The following is a 20,766-nucleotide window of genomic DNA, read 5'->3' on the forward strand; positions in this document are numbered from 1 at the left end:
GCTTTGCTTTCCTTTTATATAACTTTTTTATACACTTATATTCTGTATATTTTGTAAGTGAATTAACCGTTGCTTAAAGTTTACTTCAAATATCATAAATGTATAGCCATTTGAGTTAACAATTGTGATGAGATGTCTCCCATCGGACAAATTGGTCGCCAATAAACTATTATTGCTTTCTTGCCATCAAATCATTCAAATCTTTTTATTTTCTTATAACAGTTCAACTAAGCAAATGTCAAAACAAATGATTTGTAATATTGAACCAATCATTTGACTTTGAGTTTACTTTAATCAACAAAATAACAATAACTCAAAACTAATTCAATATTTAAGGCAATCATCTATGAAATAAACTTCATTTATCTCACTTTACGCTAAATCAGTGAAATAATCAATGCTTTTATAAAACATTTTAAAGCTATATTTGATACTCTGTTATTTAAAACATTTTTGTCAAAAATAATGATAATAATAATTCAATTCAATTAATTATTTTTATTTGAAGTAGCAATAAAAAATTGAAAATAAAATAAAAACAATGACAATGGTATTAAAATGTAAATGTGTTTATTTATACAAACTTTACGTTTGATTGTACTGTATATTCAACAAAATATAAATTTAATATTTATAGTAATTTTGTTGTTTGCAGTCTCTATTTGTTGAATACGTGCTCTAAAATGTATATATCAGTGAATTATGAAATATTCAATAGATGTCTAACAAACAAAAAACAAAACACCGATTCATATGTAGATTCATTCAAATGACAATCGCTTATGTAATCTATTCTTTGAATTTAAACAAAACTCTAAAATTAGTTAAAACTAAAAAAGAAGTAATTGTATGGAGGAATGGGATGTCAACTAATATTTTACTATACTGTTTATATAACGTATTAAAACTAATACATATTGTTATTAATACTAAGTTAAAATTATTTTATTGTTATTATATTTGTATAGATATTTAACATTAAATACAATAATAAAAATAATTTTTTTATTAATTATCATTGCTATTTTAGAATTAATTTATATATATAAGTATTACTCAACTAATTTGTAAGAGTATTATGCAAACAATCAAAAATAATAATCTTAAACTAATAATAAAATACTATTAAAACTTTATAACTACAAAATATTTATAATCAATCAGAATTATCGGTCAAATTAGAAATAAAGAGAGACTAGAAATTTGCTACTAAATTATTTTTGTGTAAATTTTCAAATATATTTAAATATTTATTTATTCAAAATATTTTCATTATTCACTATTTTTTGAATTGAAGAAACACATAATTTTATATTCAAAAATATATAGATTTGATTTAAGAATTGATAACTTTATGATATTTGCCTAAAAATGTGATACCTTTGCATCAATTTTAATGTAATACAGAGTCTTATAAGAGTGCAAATAGAGAGCACAAGTATGTTATGTAATATTACCAGAATCTGCATAAATCTTTCAATTTATTCTGACATATATTTTGTTATTATGAGCGAAGTATGCGCTGAATAACGAGTTAAATATGAAAACTTGGATCCGCACTATCAGTGCTAGAGCTCAGTCATCTAAAGTCTATACTATATCTTGATTTATAATTTTTTTGTATCAAAAGGCATAGCATTGGGTCTCAAGAGTGTCAAACATATATATCTTTAGATATGTGTTTATAAATGAAGCGCTAGTGAACAGCTCAGAGCAATCTTGCATTGCATTTACATAAACCAATTTGTTGTCAACTAAATGCACTGTTAAGGCAACAAACAGACCTAACGAAGCATACCATCAGAGACAGCATATTGTATTCATACTACCAGTGCATCACTTTTCCTGATTGCATGATTTTATAAGACCATCAAATAACATACTGTTTCCACAAACCGACAAACCATTGCATGGATACACTTTCTTCATCTGACATTGAAATAGCTCTTCAAAGCACAGGGAGGAGAATATGATAATTCATTGATTGTAACGATAGGGAGGCGACTGTTTTGCACCCAATCATCAGGACATCGATTGTACACTTGATTCTTATACATTCATCCCTATTATATTGATTTCCATTGAAAAGGCAGAAACGACTAAATTAAGTAATTGCACTCAAACTACACTACAATACACTATTGTATACACAAAGTGATCCAAAAATGCTATGAAATATACAACAGATTATAATGTTTTCTAATTATAATCACTAAGCAATCACTTTGTATACATACAGTATAACATAATTGTATCAATGTTTTAATAACACATTTTATATGTATATGTTTGTTAATATTAAATTATTAATAAGTAATTAAATAAAATATAACATAACTCATAAAGATTATAATTAATAATCAGATGATTATTCATCATATATAAATTAAAAATATATTTATATAAAAAATTAATATAAAAAATCATTATATAATTTTAAATTGATTAAAGAAATATTTTTATAGATTGATATGCAATATATAAATTAATACTGCATATCTCTTAATTATACTCCTACAATTAAATATTAGTAAAATGTATATTTTGTATTATTTTTTTTTTAATTTAATAAAATATATACATAATTATATAATGTGCAGCATTTGAAGTAAATTATTTATTTTTCAATTTTTATTTATTTGTATTTTATTTAGACTAATTATTATCTATGTTAATAGGTCTTAATTAAAATATAAAATAAAATATGTTGAAATTGATTGTTTTTCGCTTATTTTTAAATACAGTATTTGATTTCAATACTTTTTTATTTTTTACATAACATCTTGATAATATACTATGAATTTTCATCTCAATTTATAATTATTAACTTCAAATAAAAAAATAAAGATTTACAAATTTCTAAAAAATATAATATTATAAAAATAATTTATAATTAAAATTTGAACACAAATAAGTATAATTGAAAATATCTATAATAGTATATATTTTCAAATATAATAATCTATAAATCGTTGACTAAAATCAAAGTAGAGTCGACATCAAGTTATGTAAAATCGTAAAATTGAAAGTTCATAAATATATTTATATTGTGTTTAACTTTATGTGGCGCTATCACTGTGTTATGTAAACAGTTAATACTGTAGATTCATCGACACGAAGTAAAATTTTTTAAATAAAAAATATATATATTATTATGTTATTATGATTTTCATTATTATTAGCTATAAATTTATACTGTATAATTTCTTAAATAAAAAATTATTAAATTTAATTTAATTGTCAAATACAATTTAGTAGTGTAGTCACGCATTGCAATAGAATTATTATATACAATTTTTTAGCTAATTTTTCAATCTACTATAATATAAAAATAAAATTAACTAATACCTATATAAAACTATTAAAATAATAAATAATAATTTTTCAAGTTCAAGTTCAACATAGAGTTATAATTTTGAAAAAATATTATTAATTACTGTATGTAAGAAATAAGATATTAAGAAATTAAGTGAAATTTTTTCAAATAATAATTGATTGGTTACAGAGTTGTCTAATATTTCCAACTATTGAAGTTTTTGGACGTTTCTAAGTTAGGTATCATTAAAATTTGACATCTAAGTGACTGGTCTAAGTCAGGCCTACAATGTCGGGTAACTCTCAACTTAATGATCAGTCGAAAACTCATTACCGTATTATTAATTTCTAAATTATTGGGTAGAAAAAAGTGCATACAAACGGTAGTTCATTATTTATTCAAAAATAGAGAGTATATAAAAATAATAAACAAATCACTAACTGGTAGCTCATTTTAATAGATAATATAAATGCAAATTAAAATATACAGCTATTCATAAATATTCAGAATAATTATAATATTTTTAACAGTAAAAAACAATAAGCATTTAGACATTTGTGATGTTTTTCTTTTATATATACAATAAACTTCTGGTATTAGATGAAAGCCAAAGTAGTATTCATTTGGAAGTAATGGTGGCGTTAATGACAATTGATTTGTGAATCGATCGGAATTTGATTCCATATGACTTGCAATCAGTTTACGACTGATCCATAAGTCTGTCAAATCTTTGGAAGATTTTGTTGTTTTCTGTGCTTTTCTTCAGAATTATTGATAATTCCTTAAACTATATGTTTATATATATATATATCTATAATATATATTGTTATTTATAAATTACAATAAACGTACAAACAATTGATTTAGTAAATCATAAAATAACACAACATCGACAATATCGCGGTCGGGGTGCCACAGATGGTGGCGGAGTGACCGGTGCGAAGTAGGCGTGCACTTTGAGGTCAGGTAAGTGACTCTGTTTCAAAAAAATATACACAATATTTAGCTGTATATTTAAGTTAAACGGGTAATTATTTTTAAAATAAACTCAATCAAAATTATTAAAACAAAAAAATTGTAATAATTTCATAGAAACCAGAAACAGAAAACTAAATAAGAAATATAAACAAACTCTTAATCTTCTAATGCCAGCTCTGGTAATCAGTTGACAGTCATATAACTCAATTCGTTGCAAACTATGACACGTTATTAAATGGTCGAGTGCTGTGTCAGTAATTAAAGGACAGTTATCTAATTCAAGAACAGTTAAGTGCTGTGAAGAGCAGGCACTGGTGCCTAAATGCCTGATACCCTCATCTGTTATAAGTTCACAGTGTGAAAGACTCTGTTGTAAAATGAAAATTAATTAAATTGAATGGTTTAGTATAACAATTAAAATAATAGAATAATAATCTATTTCTAACCAATTCCTTGAGTAGAGAAGAACCGGCTGATAAATATGAAAGTGTCAAATCAGTGATGAGAACACATTCCTCGAGATCTAACATTACTATTTGATGACAATTTCTAGTCAATGACTGAAATCCCGTATCTGTGAATTGACTACAACCCGACACCTCAAGAGTTTTAAGTGATGAACATCCCTGTCCTAAAGCTAATAATGATGCATCCGTTAGATTAGTACAATTGGATACACATAAATAATGCATATTCGGACAGTTGTGTGCCACACTCTGAATGCTCTCATCAGAAATGGTAGAACAGCCGTGAAGATTAAGCACTTGTAAGTTATGACAACTGTTGGTTAATGCTATCACTGCCTCATCATTAATAAGAGGACACATTTTGCATATAAAGGCACTAATTTTGGTGCACCCGTTGACCAACTGTTGAATACCATATTTGGTCACTTGTTCACACCACGAGAGGTTTATGTGCTCCAAATTAGGACAGCCCTCACTATCATCACACAAACATATCAATATAAATGCTAATATATATCGTCAATAGTCAATAGTATCGACTACAATACATACCCGAGTGCTCGAAGCGATAAATCACTAATTTCACTACAAGAACATAGATTTAAATGTAATAATTTAGAGCAGTGGACACTAAGGTTTTGACAAGTGCTGTAAAATTAATACATTAATTAATTAATTGTTTTTATAGACAACAATGGCTTACATATCAGTTAACTTCTTGCAGTCGTCTAAATTGAGTTCTTCGATGTTCTGACAGTTTTGAGCAAACGTCCGAAGAGCTCCATCTGTGACACTCTTACAGCCCTTCAAACAAAGTCGCTTAAGAAATCCTCCGCAACGACGAGAAATATTCTCGACTACCGGTCCCTCGATATCGGTCTGGAAATCAAATAAATTAACTCTTTGCCAATTACTGCCATCCAATGCTAGAATATTCCAGCTCTAAATAATTCAAATCATATATATATTTGCAAATAATTACAATTGTGTCAAATAAGACAACGGGTCATCTAATCAAACCTTTGACACCTGAGCGCAACGACACAGAGACACGACATCTAAATATGAAAATATTCGCAATAATAGCTCTTTCGGTAATTTTTTGTTTATTAATGACTCGTCTTCTATATTGACATTCACTTTGAAAATCTAATAAATAAAATGTAAAAATTGAATATTTTAAACATTTTGTTATCAATAGTATATAATTTATGAATTCATTCATTAAATAATTTAATTTATTAATTTTCAATTCTAATTATATGTTATTTAAAAAACTATATGATATTATATCGGTACTCATAAAACCAATCAACAATCAACTACTATATAGTAATTATATAAATGATTAAATTTTACAGCTTTATAACTAATTATTTTTGAATAATAATGACATAAAATTTTCAACAACAAAAAATCAATAAAAAATAGTAAAAAACATGAAATGTAAACAATTTAATTGATCTTATATTTTATGAAAATATTTTTAGTTATTAAATATAAGAATCATAATATAATATATTAATCAAATAAATGCCATTTTTTATTATCAAACAATCTAATTTATTTTATCATAAATATATATAAATCGATATAATTTATATATAATTATTATTTACAAATAAAATGTTATCTATATATATATATATATATATATCCTATATATATAAATTTATATATGACAATAATGAATTGAGCATGGTAATCATTTATTATGGATAATAAAATAGTTGTCATATCATATAATAGCTAAAGTTTGTATAATTTTTATGATAAATATAGTATTTATTGGTATTAACTAAATGGCAGTAATATATGGATCACTAATGTATGGAAAACATCAATATATGCCAATCAAAGGATTGGTGTGATTAAAGGCGGCACTAATTGACTAATCAATTGATAACTACAGTTGCTATACATAGAGATAATGAAATGGTATAATGAGATCAAGTGATTGATTAATGGAAGCGATAAAGTGATCGAAAGGACGTACAGAACAGCCTAAGCGTTGAGGCATTTGATACGAGACAATGGTTTTGGTATTAGTATTGGTTTGACAACTGTTACGGCAATTGGCATTTGATTTGACAATCAATGGATCAGTTTGTATAACCTTTGATTTCTTAGGCGTATTGGTCTTTGATGAGAGACAAGTCACACATTTCATCGTACGTTTGCTGTCATTCATAAGACACCATCTCTTTGTTTGACACAACTATCACAACAAAACATAACAAACAAATACAACAATCAATGCAATCGATGACATACTCAGCCATACATACACTCATAGACTCACTCACTCACAAACCATAGACCAAACAATCGACTCACTGTCTCAACACATATAGAGCTCATATGACATACAATACAATGCACTCTATATAGCAATACGTTATATAATGCAACACAACATCAGCTGTTCTCACATAACACACAACACAACAAACTATGCTTTCAATTGTAATCATTATAATCATAACTTATGACAATCACATCAATCACAAGACATGTCATACATATTGACATCACTGTCACAACACTTACCGAAGTGTTTGGACAAACCGTATGAGAGTTGTGTCCATTTAAATGACTTTTGATAGTCTTGTGCATCAAATTCATGGTTTGCGACCGCTTTTGACTCTTTTTCTTGCGTTTCTTACAAATTTGTATGGTTTGTGTCCAACTCATAGCTGCGTCCACTCATATGTCTGTATCTATGATAGTCATCACTACAACTATGGACACCATTGTCTTCAAACAAAGTGAATGACTGACTGAATGACTGCATCAGTGCTGACAATCAGACACTGCGTCGCATATAGACTTACACACTGTATAACCACTATTACTCCAGTACTGTATATATAGCTTATACAACACAACAACCCATCCCTCCCTCCCTCTCCATCAGCATTACTGTCATATCATATGTTTTATGGTAGTTGTCTATGAAATTTAATTTCATAGTTACCAAACAAAACAATTCATAATTTAATAATAAATTAATTGTGTATTTTGGTTACAAAACAAATTTTATCAACTAATAAGTGATTTGCACTCAAAATATATAAGAAATAAAGATTTGTATTTCATTTAAAATAAATGATTCATATTATCTCAAAATACGATTAATTTAATAAAACATATAAAATAAATGATTTTGCATTTATAGTAATTACCGGTAATTTTATTTATAATAAACAGAGCAATAAGTTATTTTAAACTAACGAAAATGATTTATTTATGAATTATATTTTAAGTGACAGAAAATCAACTAAAAATACCGGTCATTCACATATATAAACAGTATAAATATTAAATTATAAATTATAGAAAAAAATTAAAAAGAAATTATTTAATTTGATGACAATTATTGTTTACATATTTGAAGTCTCCTCTCTATTTGGCTCACAAACACCTGCAATGAAATTAATCTTCAATTTATAATTATATAAATTTTAAAGTTTTAGGATAACTACCTGATTGTTGTTGTTGTGGTGGTGGTGGTGGTGGAGGGCCTAATGTCGGTGGCATTTGATGAGTCATTGGATTTGGGTGTACAACATGTGGTGGAACTGGTTGTGCTTGTGGTGGCACATGTGGACTCATCATAACATTTTGATCAGTCATCACTGGTTGAAGTTGTCCTTGTTGTGGACCCGGTTGCATACCTATAGCTATATTAGTTTAAAGCATTATTAAAAATCAATCGTTTAAATCATAAGTGAAAAGCTATGAAATGAGTTTAAAAGCAGAGATCAATAGACCGCAGCAAAAGTCATAGTCAAGTGTTGGCGTGATTTTGTTTTCTATCCATTAATGGCAGCAATGGTGTACAAGAAAAGAAAAATTTAAATCATAAGCAAAGTGTTGCTTAAGTGCTCTTATGTTATGTTCAAAGCATTACAACTAAAGCTTAAATGCCAATTAAGACAATTGACTTACAATTTTGTGGTGCATACTGGTTGATAGGTGACACCTGTGATACTTGAGATGGTTGTGTCATTGGAGGTGCCATATGTGCCACTGAAGGCACCGTATGTGCCATTGAAGGCATTGCCGGCAAGGCTGCAGATACTGGAGTTTGAGAAGTTTGTGGTGGTGGTGGCGGCGGTACAGGAGGTGCTTGAGATATGGCTTGCAATTGAGACTGAGGGGGTGTTTGTTGTGGTTGTGATGGGGATGGCTGTTGCACAGGTTGTTGGGGTGCATTATGCACTAGGGGTTGGTGTGTGGGTGGAATAATCTGTTGTGGGACTATTGGGGGCTTTTGTTCATAAATAGGCTGTTGACTCATTTGGGTTTGCTGTGGGGGAATAGGGTACTGATTTGATTGCGGAAATACTTGTTGAGGGGGAATATGTGGTCTGTTTTGTATTACAGGAGGAATTGCCTGTTGTTGTGACGGTGGTGGTAGAACGGGAGTATGTGGTGTCTGACCGATCATAGTATGAGATGGTGGGGCTAATAAAGGCTGATGTAATTGTTGGTTTGGTAATGACACCGCTTGTTGTTGTTGTGGTGGTGTAGGCGGCGGAGGAGGTTGTTGTTGTTGTTGAAGTGTTTGCTGTAATGGTTGTGTTGTTAATTGCTGTTGTTGTTGCGGTTGAGCAGATGGTGCCAATGGTTGTTGAGTTGATGGTAAGGAAGGTCTTTGCCAAGAACTAAACTGTGTCATAGCTGGTGGTGGTCTGACCGCTGCTGTAGGAGGAACTAAAGGAACAGATCTTTGTTGCGAACCTTGCAAAGCATCCACTTCTGTTGCAGTCTGTGGTCCAGTTGTTGATTGTTGAGTACTACCGCCCTGTTGTTGCGCATACATAGCGTGTGCCTGTTGTCGGGCTCGGAATTCCGCAGCTCTAAGCTGTTCCATATGGAACTGCTGTCTTTCTTGCATCAGTTGTTGTCTCTGATATTCTAACTATAATTTCAAAAGTATTGGTTAATAAATTATTTTTAAAAATTCATTTCAAATAAAAACAAATTTACTGTTTCTCTTTCTCTGTCCATAATTGCTTCCAACTCTTCAAAATGTCTTAATTTTATTTCTAATTTTTTCATCTGTGTCTCAACCAATAACGCCACTAAAGATTTGATTTTTCTTTCTTCAACTGCTGCTAAATGTTTAGCTTTGACAGCGGCGGCGCCCAAAGCTGCTGCCGCGGCAACAGATACCTGAGATTCTTTCATTGTCTTATCTTTTTCAATCTCTTCTTTGGTCATCTCAGGCTTTGTTAGTTCTGTTTCTTTCTTTTCCAAATCATTTACAGTTTCTTCACTAGTTTTATCTTCTTTAGGTTTATCAATATCCATGGATTCAGCTGAAGGTACGGAAGTTTTTTCATCCTTCGAACTCAAATTGTTTGACTCTTTTTCTTTTTCTTCACTAACTTTATTTTCGACTTTGTTTTCCTGTTCCTCTTTATCAGAAGTGCCCGCAATTCCAGTCATTGCAAGTCCTGCCTTAGGATCTAAGTTTCCTTCAGAAACCGATGACTCAACGTTCTTGATGTGCGCATCCATCAGAGCAACCGGAACCTCGTCTTTAATTTTAGAGAACTCTTCCATTGCCGCCTTTGCAGCTGAAGAAGCAATTCTTGGATCAACTACTGATGCTAAAAATGCAACGGTTGACATAATTGGATTTCCAGATTTTGAGAAAGGAATCGGTTGGTAAGCGAGAGGTCCTAAAACTCCGGCAGAATCTTCCAAATATGGATCTTCGATAGGAAGTCGAAGAAAATGTAAAATACATTCATCTTGAGTACGACTACCAACGTGTTCGCACACCTTATTCCAGTCGTCTTTATATAACTCAAGTCCCTCAAGAAGTAAAAGTGTTTCTTGTTCTGTCCATTCACGTGACAAAGTGGCCGCAGCCTTGCTCTTGAAATAAGCATTTTTCTTTGCGTATTGATCCATCTTAAGTCCAAAATTTTCATTTAATATAGAACTAGATTTGTCTTCTAATTTAACTTCTGGAAGACCATCTTTCTGGTTCATGTTCAGCATCTGAGCTGATGCTGATTGTTGAGCACGGGGTGGATTTAATGGCTGAACACCTGATGGAGTGTCTACCAAAACATGGAAATGGCTGGTAGAGGGTGGACCCATTGGTGTGGGTCTAGAATCAGCATCGACCTGATAGTTGACAAGTCCCCACTGCTCAAGAAATGCGTGGACTCTCATTATAGCGCAGACATCTCCTGCTATATTGCGCCGGACGGCTGTCACAGTTAAATACTCGGTTGGGTTGAGACGATAGGTATCAATCATAAAATTTCTGTAAGCAATATATACTTCTGGTGTCTTGGATTTGTTTCGGCCGTTAAAAAATTCAGGTAAACCTCTCCTCTCAACTGAATGAATGCAATTATAGTCGAACCACGAAGAATATGAAGGAATTATTATGTGATTTGCCTGTTCTGTCACATTGTCGTCTGCAGATTCATCTTTAGGTTGTCTTTCATTTGCTAATCGACTTGAATTTGGAGACATTGGCATTGACTTAGAGTTACCATTTCTTTCTTCAGGTGGAATCTTTTCGTCGGTTTCATTATTATCCAAATCAATGATAGCACCGCCTTTAATGGGCACCGATTCGTTATCTTTATTACTTCGAGGATTTGTTGTACTTCTCGGCAAATTAACTTCAGTGACATTTGGTTCAGGCGATGGTTCGTCCATATCTTTGGTTAAATCTTCAGAGTCTTCATCATTGCCTCTAAACAATTTCTTTTTGCTGCCCGAAGCCGGTGCTGGACTACGAGCGCTTCCTTTACCACGTCTTTTCTTATCCAGCGGCGGTGATGGCGACCGTCTTCTCTTTCCTTTAACAGATGAACTAATCTTTCGGTCGCGTTTGTCATCAGATGCTAATAATTCCTCAACGGTGTACTTTCCACGCGGAGATTTGCGACGACTGGGAGAATCAACGTCTATCTCATAGTCTTCTTCATTCATCCATTCATTATATTCATCCAAATCAAGAATCCATTTGGCGCTTACATGATTGGGACCAATCTTAGGTTGTGGCGATTCGGGTTCAATATCAATGTCAACACCAGTCACCCAATTGTCATAACTATCAGGTGTGTGCCACCAATGGAGAAGTGCATTCCTGTCTCGTTTCATAACAATTCGCACCCAATCATCGCAATCTCCAGAAATACCAATTGGCGGATAGACTATATGAGTGGCCTCTTCGGCAGTCTCGACAACCTTTCCCTGATGTCGTTTAACAATGTCTCGCAATTTTAACACTAATTGTTTGTCGACATCGGGTGTAAAATAAACATTTGGTTCAATAAAGCATTTGTGGTTAACTAAAAACTTTTCGATTCCCATAAACATCTCAACGTTTCTGTCCATACGTGACGGCGACTGAAAATCAAATCGACGCCATCCCTGGTCTAACTTGAACTTAAAAACCGATTCAAGTATACGACACATACCTCCACCACCTTTAAAGTCCATAAAGCATTTCATCGGCAATCGAGTCAATGGCGGTTTCGATACAGTCTTGCCGAACGTCTCCTCTTGGAATTGGATCAATTGTATCACCAAATTTGATAGATTTTTGTTGGTGGGTGGATCCGCTTGAACGTACTGTTCAGATAAAACAACAAAATATAAGATAATTAGTCATATAATCATAAACGCCGACAACTCAATCAAATCAACTCTTTAGAAATGTCATTAAATATGCGACCGCAGCGGTCATTGTCATGCGTTTCCACTCACTTTCTTGCAGTTCTTTTGTAGCCATTGTCTGACAGTTTCAAAGGCCTGTATTGTTTCCGACGACTCGAAAAATCGATGGTTAGGTCCGCCGTCTTTACGTCTTTGGACTGAAGTGTTCGCCATTTTGTTCACTCAATCACTCCTTTTGTTCGCCAAATATGCCGTTCAATGATTGGTTCACTCAATACATACAACACTACTCTAATATATGTATTATATTTCTATTGCATTCAAACAGTACTATTCATTACAGTATCAATGCATTGAAGGCAATGCACACCCAATGCATACATTGGGACCTTCACTGCCTATCAATGCATTGTATTGTAATACCGGTTGAAAATACATGAGACAAAACTTTTTGTTAATTTTGTTTCAATCAATAAAATATATCACAATTAACACAATTTTTATTTAATAATAATTTGAAACTTATATCAATTAATCAATTAAATTGACAACAAGTGTTACATTAAAGTCAATTAATAGCTTTTTATCATTAAATTTGTTGACATTTTCAGTGAACAATACAGTATATAATAGTAGTTTTCAAACTATTAGCACATAATTTATGTCTAAAGTATACGTGTATTGACTGAAGTATATGTGTTGTCGTTGTTGTTGTTGTTGTTGTGTACGTGTGTTATGATTTGGATTCAGTTTTAACATTACTTTAGACATCATTGGTCTTAGCCATGGAATCAACTCTTTTAGTAAGTTTTTTGCTCAACAATAGTCTTTAAGAGCTGTCTTTAAAATGACATGTCTTTAGGAGCCGACCCTATATGTGGTGAAAGCGATTGCCATTTTGGATAACGACGGCAACAGAATTCTTGCAAAGGTTGGTATCAATTGATTGACTATTTTTTTTGACACAATTTTTATCATTGATTTGATTTATTGATTTGTTCAGTATTACGACAATACGTTTGGATCAGTTAAGGAGCAGAAGGCATTTGAGCGTAATCTCTACAATAAGACCCATCGGGCCAACGCCGAGATCATTATGTTGGACGGACTCACGTGTGTCTACCGAAGCTCTGTTGACCTATTCTTCTATGTTATGGGAAGTTCTAATGAAAATGGGGTTAGTTTTTATAAAAGTGGTTTTGTTTTAATAATTATTTGTTTGATAATTTGATTTTTAATTATTAGTTAATATTGGCATCAGTTATGAACTGTTTGTTTGAATCGATATCTCATATACTGAAGAAAAATGTAGAAAAACGTAATCTTTTGGATAATTTAGATATTGTTATATTAGCTTTGGATGAGATATGTGACGGAGGGTATGACTTATAATAACGGATTATATTTTATATAGAAATTAAATTATGATTTATCTATAGTATTGTATTAGAATCGGATCCCATATCAGTGGTCCAACGCGTGGCTCTAAAACCCGATGACATTCCTTTAGGCGAACAAACTGTAGCTCAAGTGCTTCAGTCAGCCCGGGAACAGCTTAAATGGTCACTTCTTAGATAGATATTCATATAATATCAATGTTTTATATTTATATCACATGTAATTTATTACTGTTTTGATTAAACAATCAATTGTTTCATTAAAACTATTTTTGTCTATTTATATCTGAAAATATCATTAAATTGTATAAATATATCTTTACTATAGATAAGAGTAAAAATGTATATAAAATAAATTGAGTGTCAAAATCAGTGACAGGTTTTTTAGTAAAATCTATAGGAAAGAATTGAGATTACAACAGAATAATTACAAATTAAATACATTATAAGATAACAATTATATCCAAAACTACAATAGTTAGCTAAATAAATCTCAAGTCAAAATGTGATCTAGCACAATTTATCAACAGCATTTTATCTATAATGGAATAATGTAAGTAATAATGAAATTGAATTACAGATAAAAAATATTTTTTTATTTAAAAATTTTATTAAATTAAATGCATAAGTAATTAGTGAATTTTAGAATAGATTTTATTCTTATTAGATTTTATTTTAATTATAATCATTAAGTTTTTAATATTAATAATTAATAAAATTTGAGATATTTTATAAAATTGAAATTTTAAATTATATCAATAAAATATAATTTAGACAATTTATCGGAAAATGTTGAAACATACAGATTTGCTTTTAATGATTTTAAATAGCTTTTAAAGCTTTAGAGATACTATTATTAATTATATCTATCTATTAATATTAATTACTATTATAAATCTATTATTAATTACTTTATTAATTACCTTAACTTACATATTGGTGCCATAATTTCTATCCGATTCAAATCCAAATATATAAACTTTATCCAATCAAAAATTATCCCAAAAATATAGAATTTTAATAATTAAATATTCAGATTAACATTAAATAAGTACAGTAATTATTACTAAACATTTTATAAATAATAAAATCCATAGTTATAAAAAATATTTTTGATCTAGCTCAATTCTATCTTTTAGATTTTGATTAAAAAATTGTCATTAATTTTGTCACCAATTTTATAAATCATATTAAATATATATTAAAAAAGAGAGATAATTGAACTGTACTTTGATTTAATAAATTTGTCACAAGTGTCGCCACAAATAATTCACATAATTATAATCAGTTTATATAAGTATTGCATTGTTTGCTTTAATAATCATTATAATAGATAAATATTTGTACTTTAAGTAAAACTATAACAATGCATACCTGCGCCCAATTGGTCTTTAATTTTATAATACACTTAAAAGTTAATGAGTAACTGATTATTATACTTTGTATGCGTTAATATATTATATATAATTAGCGATTAGCCAATAAATAAAGTATTTAATAAAATAAATACTGTATTTTTAATATTTTCGGTAGTAATTTAGATGCTACTTAAGTTATTGATTAAAAATTATTATAAATTACTTAATTGTCTAAATCTTAGTTATCTTAAGCCAATAACACGTTTTATTGTTAAATAAACACAATTTCCACTCAACTTGAAGCGCAACATAAGTTTAAAATCAGGTAATCATTTAATGAATAACTTAAACATTTGATGATTTGTATCTTTATGTCAATATTATAAAATCATATCATTTTGCTTATCTATCTATTATTGTAAATTAATATTAAGTAAATATAATTATTATGAAATTTGTTACGTTTATAAAAAAAATTATAAACCATATATTAGATGTTTTCAATATTATATTATTTAAAATTTTTTTATAAAAATAAATTAGATCAAAATGATATATAAAGTTTTATACGCAATTATAATATTAAATTATATTATGAAAAACTATTGTTTTAAATGACTATTAATTGTGATAACATAAAATTAGAAATGGGCAAATAGAAATTTCTAATAAATTTCACAGGAATAAATTTCTATATAAATTTTATCTTATTATTATACTATGGGATCCCCATATTTATAGCTATAATACTGCAGTACTACATTACCGATATTAATAAAACATACACTACTTTACTATACGTATGGGATCCCTATATATGAAATTAATATGATTATAATATCTAATTATAATTATAGTTTTTGTAAAATTTTATTTATTATATAATTATATTTTTAATTTAATGTACTAGATTATTTTTTACTTTTAATATTATTAACTACTATTAATAATATTTAGTTATTATTTTAGTATTATTTATTGTTACAAGATGACAAATATTAAGAGAACAAAATTAACATGGGCATCCCATAGACAGAAATTTCTTTTAGAAACTTTCTAAAAATTACTTTATTATTTTAGAAATTTTTCTTTTTTGTTAACTCTACATACAATAAATTTATATTATGAGATATATTTATTACAATTTAGCTAATTTTTATTAGTAACCTATAAGTCTAATGACCATAATTTCATATAATGTAATCAAGTTTGTAAAGTAAATTTACTTTGTTCAAAATATATTATATCATTTTACAATTATATTATTTTAATTAAATATTTAAAGACATAACTATTTGGTTAATGATTAAACAATGAGTTAGAAGTAATAGCTTATTAATTATATATATACCATAAAAATAGTAAATAAAATCATTGTAAACATATTTGGCAAATATGTGAAATTGATAATTAGTTTTTAATGTATTCTAAAATGTTATGAAATATTAATATAATAATTACAAGTTTGACATAATAATTATCAATACTGAGTACCAATATTTTCAAGTGGAAAGCAATTAATTACCTGTATATTTGATAAAATGAACCGCATTGTATCATAAAATAAAAATACCAACATTATTATTATGTTGGATACAATGATTAGAGTTTTAAATATAGTAATATTATTATTATTATTAAATAAAGCAATTAAACACAAAAATACTTGTGAATGAGAATTAAATATATAATGTACTAAAAATTAGTTAGTTATATAATTATTAAATTTATAAAATTTATAAAATAAATTACTATTTAATTTCACTAATAAAAACTACAAATCTGTTATTGTAGTGTAACCTTAATATTGTTTATATATATATAATAATTAAAACACTAAAAGATATGCCGGTTCCGTTGTGTATGACCTGGTGTCACAACAATGACCCGAACCGTAGGGCCAGTAAAGAATTGGACAAAAAGATTAATATATGGATGAAAAAATACAAGAAATCTATTAAATTATTATTATTAGGTATTTTTAATCCATATTTATTGATATTTGCTTTAAATATAATATACCGATTAGTACTAATCCCTGACAAATCCAGGTGCCGGTGAAAGTGGCAAAACAACAATCATTAAACAAATGAAAATTCTTCACATCTCTGGATTTTCAGACACCGAAAGAATGGAAAAAGTGATCGAAATTAAATCAAATATATTAGAAGCTATTAAAGTAAATATAAATATATATATATATACCGTCGTTGACAAAACAATGAGGTACAGGAAAATATTAAATTTCTTAAAAACTGCTAAATCAATATTGATTCTGATTTTTGTAATTTTTAGCCTAATAATTGCCATATAAGAAACAATTAATATATTTTTTAATTTTTAAAAATTTAGATCATAAAAGATATTATAAAGTAAAATTAATAAAAGCTTAATATTTTGAAAACTGTATGAGATAATCTAATTCAGTTAATCTTAAATTATAGTATTTTTAGTCTAACTTCATGTGAGTTTTTAAATTTGAAAATATACTTGAAGTTATTGAAAAAATAATTTCATTATTAATAACATCATTTATAAAGATTTTATAAAAATGAAGTCTTTCGGTATTTTATGATTTTGTCAATAGAAATAAATTCTATCATTTGTTTTATTTAAATAACATAGAATTTTAGATATTAATTACTTTATTTTCCTTATTTTTGAAAAAATATCTAGCTTTTTAATAATTATATTTTTATGTTTAAAACTTATATAAATCTAAAAATTTTATAATTGTGTCTTAAATGGCAAGTATTAAACTAGAATTTACAAAAATTAATATTAAGTTTGACTAACTAGTTTTAAATATATTCAATATTTTATTGCACCTCATTGTTTTGTCTACGACTGTATACATATTATATTATAACTTTTATTATAGTTAAACAATTGTTTCTAATATTTGATCTGGCTAATTTTACTATTTAACTCAATAGTAGTTTTATTATTAAAATAATTTTATTCTATATATTATTTAATAGGAATTAACAGCAAACATGTCATACCTAAAGCCTCCCATTGTCTTACATAATAAAGATTATGAAAATAGTTTACAATTTATACATAATCTCGATATGACAACCACTGATAGTTATCAATATCCCGATGAGTTCTTCAGACACGTCAAACTTCTATGGAGTGATCCGGGTATTCAAGAGTGTTATCGACGATCTAATGAATACACTTTAATAGATTGCGCCAAATAGTTAGTATTAAAATTTTTATTATTAGTTTTAATTTTATTATATATTTCTAACATTTTGGTTAACGAAATATATAGTTTTCTCGATAAAATCGATATAATTAAAGCAGAAAACTATGTGCCATCAGATCAGGACATTTTGAACTGTCGTAAAAGGACTTCTGAAATACAGCGGATTGAGTTTGAAATGAAAGTTCCGCTTCAGTTCGGTGGCGGAACTCAAATGTTTTGGTATGACATCAATACTGTATATGATATTACAATAACATTCATATGGTGTCTATACTATTAAATAATAGGATGTTTGATGTGGGCGGACAAAGAGGTGAAAGACGTAAATGGATACAAGTGTTTGATGGCATAACAGCCATACTGTTTATGGTCGCCTGCAGTGACTTTGATATGCAGCTCAGGGAAGATAACCAAACAAATCGATTGCGAGAAAGTCTCGACCTCTTTGATGATGTCTGGAACAGTAAATTCTTAATCGATGCCGGATTCATACTATTCCTCAATAAACAGGACATATTAAAAGAGAAGATCGAAAGGGGCTCTAAAATAGAGAATTACTTTCCAGAGTATAACAATTTTATTATGTCATCCAAAGACGGCGATCCTAACGATCGTTACTTAAAGACCCGATCCTTCATTAGGGAACTGTTTTTGGAGATAACTCGCAAACCTCCAGATCACCGAAAGTTCAGTACCAGTGACTATGTTAATGACAGTTCAAATGCTAAGAAAAGGGGGTGCTTTTGTCACTTCACGACAGCCACCGATACAAACAATATTAGGCGTGTCTTTGAAGACGTTCACACAATGATTATTATCGATAGCTTAACGAAAATAGGTCTCACATAATATCCAATTAATATACTGTATATTTATCAACAATATATAATTTTTTTATATATATATACTGTATATATAATATATATTATATATATATATACCACACTTTATTATAATTTTTCATTAATTTAAACACTAATTAAATATTGTTTACATATTAATAAATCACTACATTAAACAAAAGTAAAGCTAAAATACATTATAAGACACTAACAGACCAAAGGTTTTTATAAGGAAATAGACAGTCGAGTATTTGTCTGTTTGTCCTCAAAACCACCACCAGTCGCGCCATCCATACTTGGATTCTTCCATAGGAAAATCTTCGGGTAATGGAACTGATGGGTCATTAAATCTGGGCGCAACTCCACCGGGTTTAGGTCTATCTGTTTGATGGACTCTCAGTTGTGTGAAATAACCCAAAGGAGGTCTATTGATACCCAACTTTTCACTCATACATTGATCATAACAAGACTGCTCTTTACGACAACTAATCATCGGATAACCAATAAATTAGATAATCGATAATATAGTGTATTTGATGATCAAATCAAAGTGAATACATACTACAAGAACTTCATGTCATAGTCCGTCCATTCCATACATTTGGACAACTTTTCCAATTCATTTCGACAATTATTTTTCACTTTTCGGTAAAACTCGAGACCACAGGCCGTAACAGCTTTACCTTCATTTAGACATCTTCTGGGATCCCTTTCCTCTATCTTGCATAACATAAACTCCTATTCAAACAGATGAACATAACTTCTGATGAATCAAATCAAGATTGTTTGGTATCATTCAAACCTTTGAGATGTGGTCACAATATTTGCCGAAATGCATGGCCGATGCCTTCAACACCGGTTGAGATATATTGATCTCTTGAACATCGAGCTCCTCATAGGTTGGTATTTGGACATCATCTGTGATCGGCATCACTCCAGAGGTCAGTTCAATGGTTAGTATATAGTAGTCGACAATAATTATTATATTTTTATGATTTCACTGTTTGTATAAACAATCACACATTCAATCACGTGATCATTCATTCAAATGCATTGAACAACAATTTACGTCAATATTGTATACAATTTGTATTAAAGAATATTCTTAAGTGTATTAATCTAAATAATAATTTATTGTTTTAAATTTAAATTAAATATATTTTATAAAAATAAAAATTATGACTGTTTAGTGATTGCTTTATAATTATATAATATGATTAATATCCAAATGGCAATCGATAGATGATTAAGTTATTTGTTATGTTTAGTCGATTTATATACTGTACAGTATTGTAATTGTTTGTAACTATAGTTAAAGTCTTTAAAGTAACTATAATCTATAAATTATGCATAAAATACAATTAATTTTTATAAATAAAAATTTTTAATAATATACATTTATAAATAACAGTTACATAATTATATTAATATATAATTTAATATAATATATAATTTTTAAATTAACAAATTACATGGTTAATTCAAACATATTTAATGTATCATTTATAAAATCACATACCGAGTTATACTTGACT

At 28.7% G+C, this 20,766-nt stretch overlaps 6 protein-coding genes across 8 annotated transcripts in view; 2 read left to right on the forward strand and 4 right to left on the reverse strand.

Moving 5' to 3' along the window:
* LOC128959768 (malonyl-CoA-acyl carrier protein transacylase, mitochondrial-like) overlaps window positions 1–20,766 on the reverse strand; it is a 227,974-nt gene that overhangs the window by 190,105 nt on the left and 17,103 nt on the right. The window lies entirely within an intron of this gene.
* On the reverse strand, window positions 3,763–7,664 carry LOC128959765 (F-box/LRR-repeat protein 20-like). 3 transcript variants are annotated; one of them, XM_054305775.1, is made up of 9 exons: window positions 7,050–7,076; window positions 6,878–6,979; window positions 5,782–5,910; window positions 5,465–5,703; window positions 5,314–5,409; window positions 4,741–5,236; window positions 4,449–4,661; window positions 4,169–4,292; window positions 3,763–4,103 (listed from the first exon to the last, which is right to left on the reverse strand). In XM_054305775.1, the coding sequence occupies exons 1-8, from the start codon at window positions 7,053–7,055 to the stop codon at window positions 4,188–4,190; spliced, it is 1,386 nt and encodes a 461-aa protein (XP_054161750.1). In that variant the 5' UTR covers window positions 7,056–7,076; the 3' UTR covers window positions 3,763–4,103; window positions 4,169–4,187. The 3 variants fall into 3 exon arrangements, with proteins under 3 accessions (XP_054161750.1, XP_054161749.1, XP_054161751.1); XM_054305774.1 differs by lacking the exons at window positions 6,878–6,979; window positions 7,050–7,076 and adding an exon at window positions 7,312–7,664; XM_054305776.1 differs by lacking the exons at window positions 6,878–6,979; window positions 7,050–7,076 and adding an exon at window positions 6,758–6,870.
* Window positions 7,955–12,720, reverse strand: LOC128959750 (SWI/SNF complex subunit SMARCC1-like). Its single transcript, XM_054305755.1, has 5 exons — window positions 12,511–12,720; window positions 9,757–12,375; window positions 8,713–9,688; window positions 8,247–8,444; window positions 7,955–8,185 (listed from the first exon to the last, which is right to left on the reverse strand). The coding sequence occupies exons 1-5, from the start codon at window positions 12,631–12,633 to the stop codon at window positions 8,145–8,147; spliced, it is 3,957 nt and encodes a 1,318-aa protein (XP_054161730.1). The 5' UTR covers window positions 12,634–12,720; the 3' UTR covers window positions 7,955–8,144.
* Window positions 13,092–14,024, forward strand: LOC128959782 (coatomer subunit zeta-1-like). The gene is made up of 5 exons (XM_054305796.1): window positions 13,092–13,223; window positions 13,283–13,351; window positions 13,424–13,597; window positions 13,666–13,799; window positions 13,860–14,024. Exons 1-5 carry the CDS (start codon window positions 13,206–13,208, stop codon window positions 13,996–13,998), a joined length of 534 nt encoding a protein of 177 aa, XP_054161771.1. The 5' UTR covers window positions 13,092–13,205; the 3' UTR covers window positions 13,999–14,024.
* LOC128960224 (guanine nucleotide-binding protein G(s) subunit alpha-like) lies at window positions 17,021–19,238 on the forward strand. The gene is made up of 5 exons (XM_054306296.1): window positions 17,021–17,150; window positions 17,227–17,354; window positions 18,157–18,380; window positions 18,456–18,608; window positions 18,677–19,238. Exons 1-5 carry the CDS (start codon window positions 17,021–17,023, stop codon window positions 19,236–19,238), a joined length of 1,197 nt encoding a protein of 398 aa, XP_054162271.1.
* On the reverse strand, window positions 19,336–20,277 carry LOC128959783 (NADH dehydrogenase [ubiquinone] 1 alpha subcomplex subunit 8-like). The gene is made up of 3 exons (XM_054305797.1): window positions 20,034–20,277; window positions 19,794–19,969; window positions 19,336–19,716 (listed from the first exon to the last, which is right to left on the reverse strand). Exons 1-3 carry the CDS (start codon window positions 20,160–20,162, stop codon window positions 19,497–19,499), a joined length of 525 nt encoding a protein of 174 aa, XP_054161772.1. The 5' UTR covers window positions 20,163–20,277; the 3' UTR covers window positions 19,336–19,496.

The sequence above is a fragment of the Oppia nitens genome, unplaced genomic scaffold (genome assembly GCF_028296485.1).
Source record: "Oppia nitens isolate AA-2021 unplaced genomic scaffold, nextdenovo-longstitch-racon4-pilon3 scaffold4_pilon_pilon_pilon, whole genome shotgun sequence".
NCBI lineage: Eukaryota > Metazoa > Arthropoda > Arachnida > Sarcoptiformes > Oppiidae > Oppia > Oppia nitens.

What these genes read in the sequence shown, in the direction of transcription:
- LOC128959765 (XM_054305774.1), bottom strand. Translation starts at nt 7,455, where the DNA reads ATGAGTTGGACACAAACCATACAAATTTGTAAGAAACGCAAGAAAAAG. An exon ending in CGGTTTGTCCAAACACTTCG is followed by an intron (nt 5,911 to 7,311) that starts GTAAGTGTTGTG and finishes TTTATTTATTAG; the next exon opens with ATTTTCAAAGTGAATGTCAA. An exon ending in TGCAAGAAGTTAACTGATAT is followed by an intron (nt 5,410 to 5,464) that starts GTAAGCCATTGT and finishes TTAATTTTACAG; the next exon opens with CACTTGTCAAAACCTTAGTG.
- LOC128960224 (XM_054306296.1), top strand. Translation starts at nt 17,021, where the DNA reads ATGCCGGTTCCGTTGTGTATGACCTGGTGTCACAACAATGACCCGAAC. An exon ending in TATTAAATTATTATTATTAG is followed by an intron (nt 17,151 to 17,226) that starts GTATTTTTAATC and finishes TGACAAATCCAG; the next exon opens with GTGCCGGTGAAAGTGGCAAA. An exon ending in ATATATTAGAAGCTATTAAA is followed by an intron (nt 17,355 to 18,156) that starts GTAAATATAAAT and finishes ATTATTTAATAG; the next exon opens with GAATTAACAGCAAACATGTC.
- LOC128959783 (XM_054305797.1), bottom strand. Translation starts at nt 20,162, where the DNA reads ATGCCGATCACAGATGATGTCCAAATACCAACCTATGAGGAGCTCGAT. An exon ending in ATTGTGACCACATCTCAAAG is followed by an intron (nt 19,970 to 20,033) that starts GTTTGAATGATA and finishes CTGTTTGAATAG; the next exon opens with GAGTTTATGTTATGCAAGAT. An exon ending in TATGACATGAAGTTCTTGTA is followed by an intron (nt 19,717 to 19,793) that starts GTATGTATTCAC and finishes TCCGATGATTAG; the next exon opens with TTGTCGTAAAGAGCAGTCTT.
- LOC128959782 (XM_054305796.1), top strand. An exon ending in GAAGTTCTAATGAAAATGGG is followed by an intron (nt 13,598 to 13,665) that starts GTTAGTTTTTAT and finishes TTTAATTATTAG; the next exon opens with TTAATATTGGCATCAGTTAT. An exon ending in GATGAGATATGTGACGGAGG is followed by an intron (nt 13,800 to 13,859) that starts GTATGACTTATA and finishes ATTTATCTATAG; the next exon opens with TATTGTATTAGAATCGGATC.
- LOC128959750 (XM_054305755.1), bottom strand. Translation starts at nt 12,633, where the DNA reads ATGGCGAACACTTCAGTCCAAAGACGTAAAGACGGCGGACCTAACCAT. An exon ending in TGGACAGAGAAAGAGAAACA is followed by an intron (nt 9,689 to 9,756) that starts GTAAATTTGTTT and finishes TTGAAATTATAG; the next exon opens with TTAGAATATCAGAGACAACA. An exon ending in CCAGTATGCACCACAAAATT is followed by an intron (nt 8,445 to 8,712) that starts GTAAGTCAATTG and finishes AAACTAATATAG; the next exon opens with CTATAGGTATGCAACCGGGT.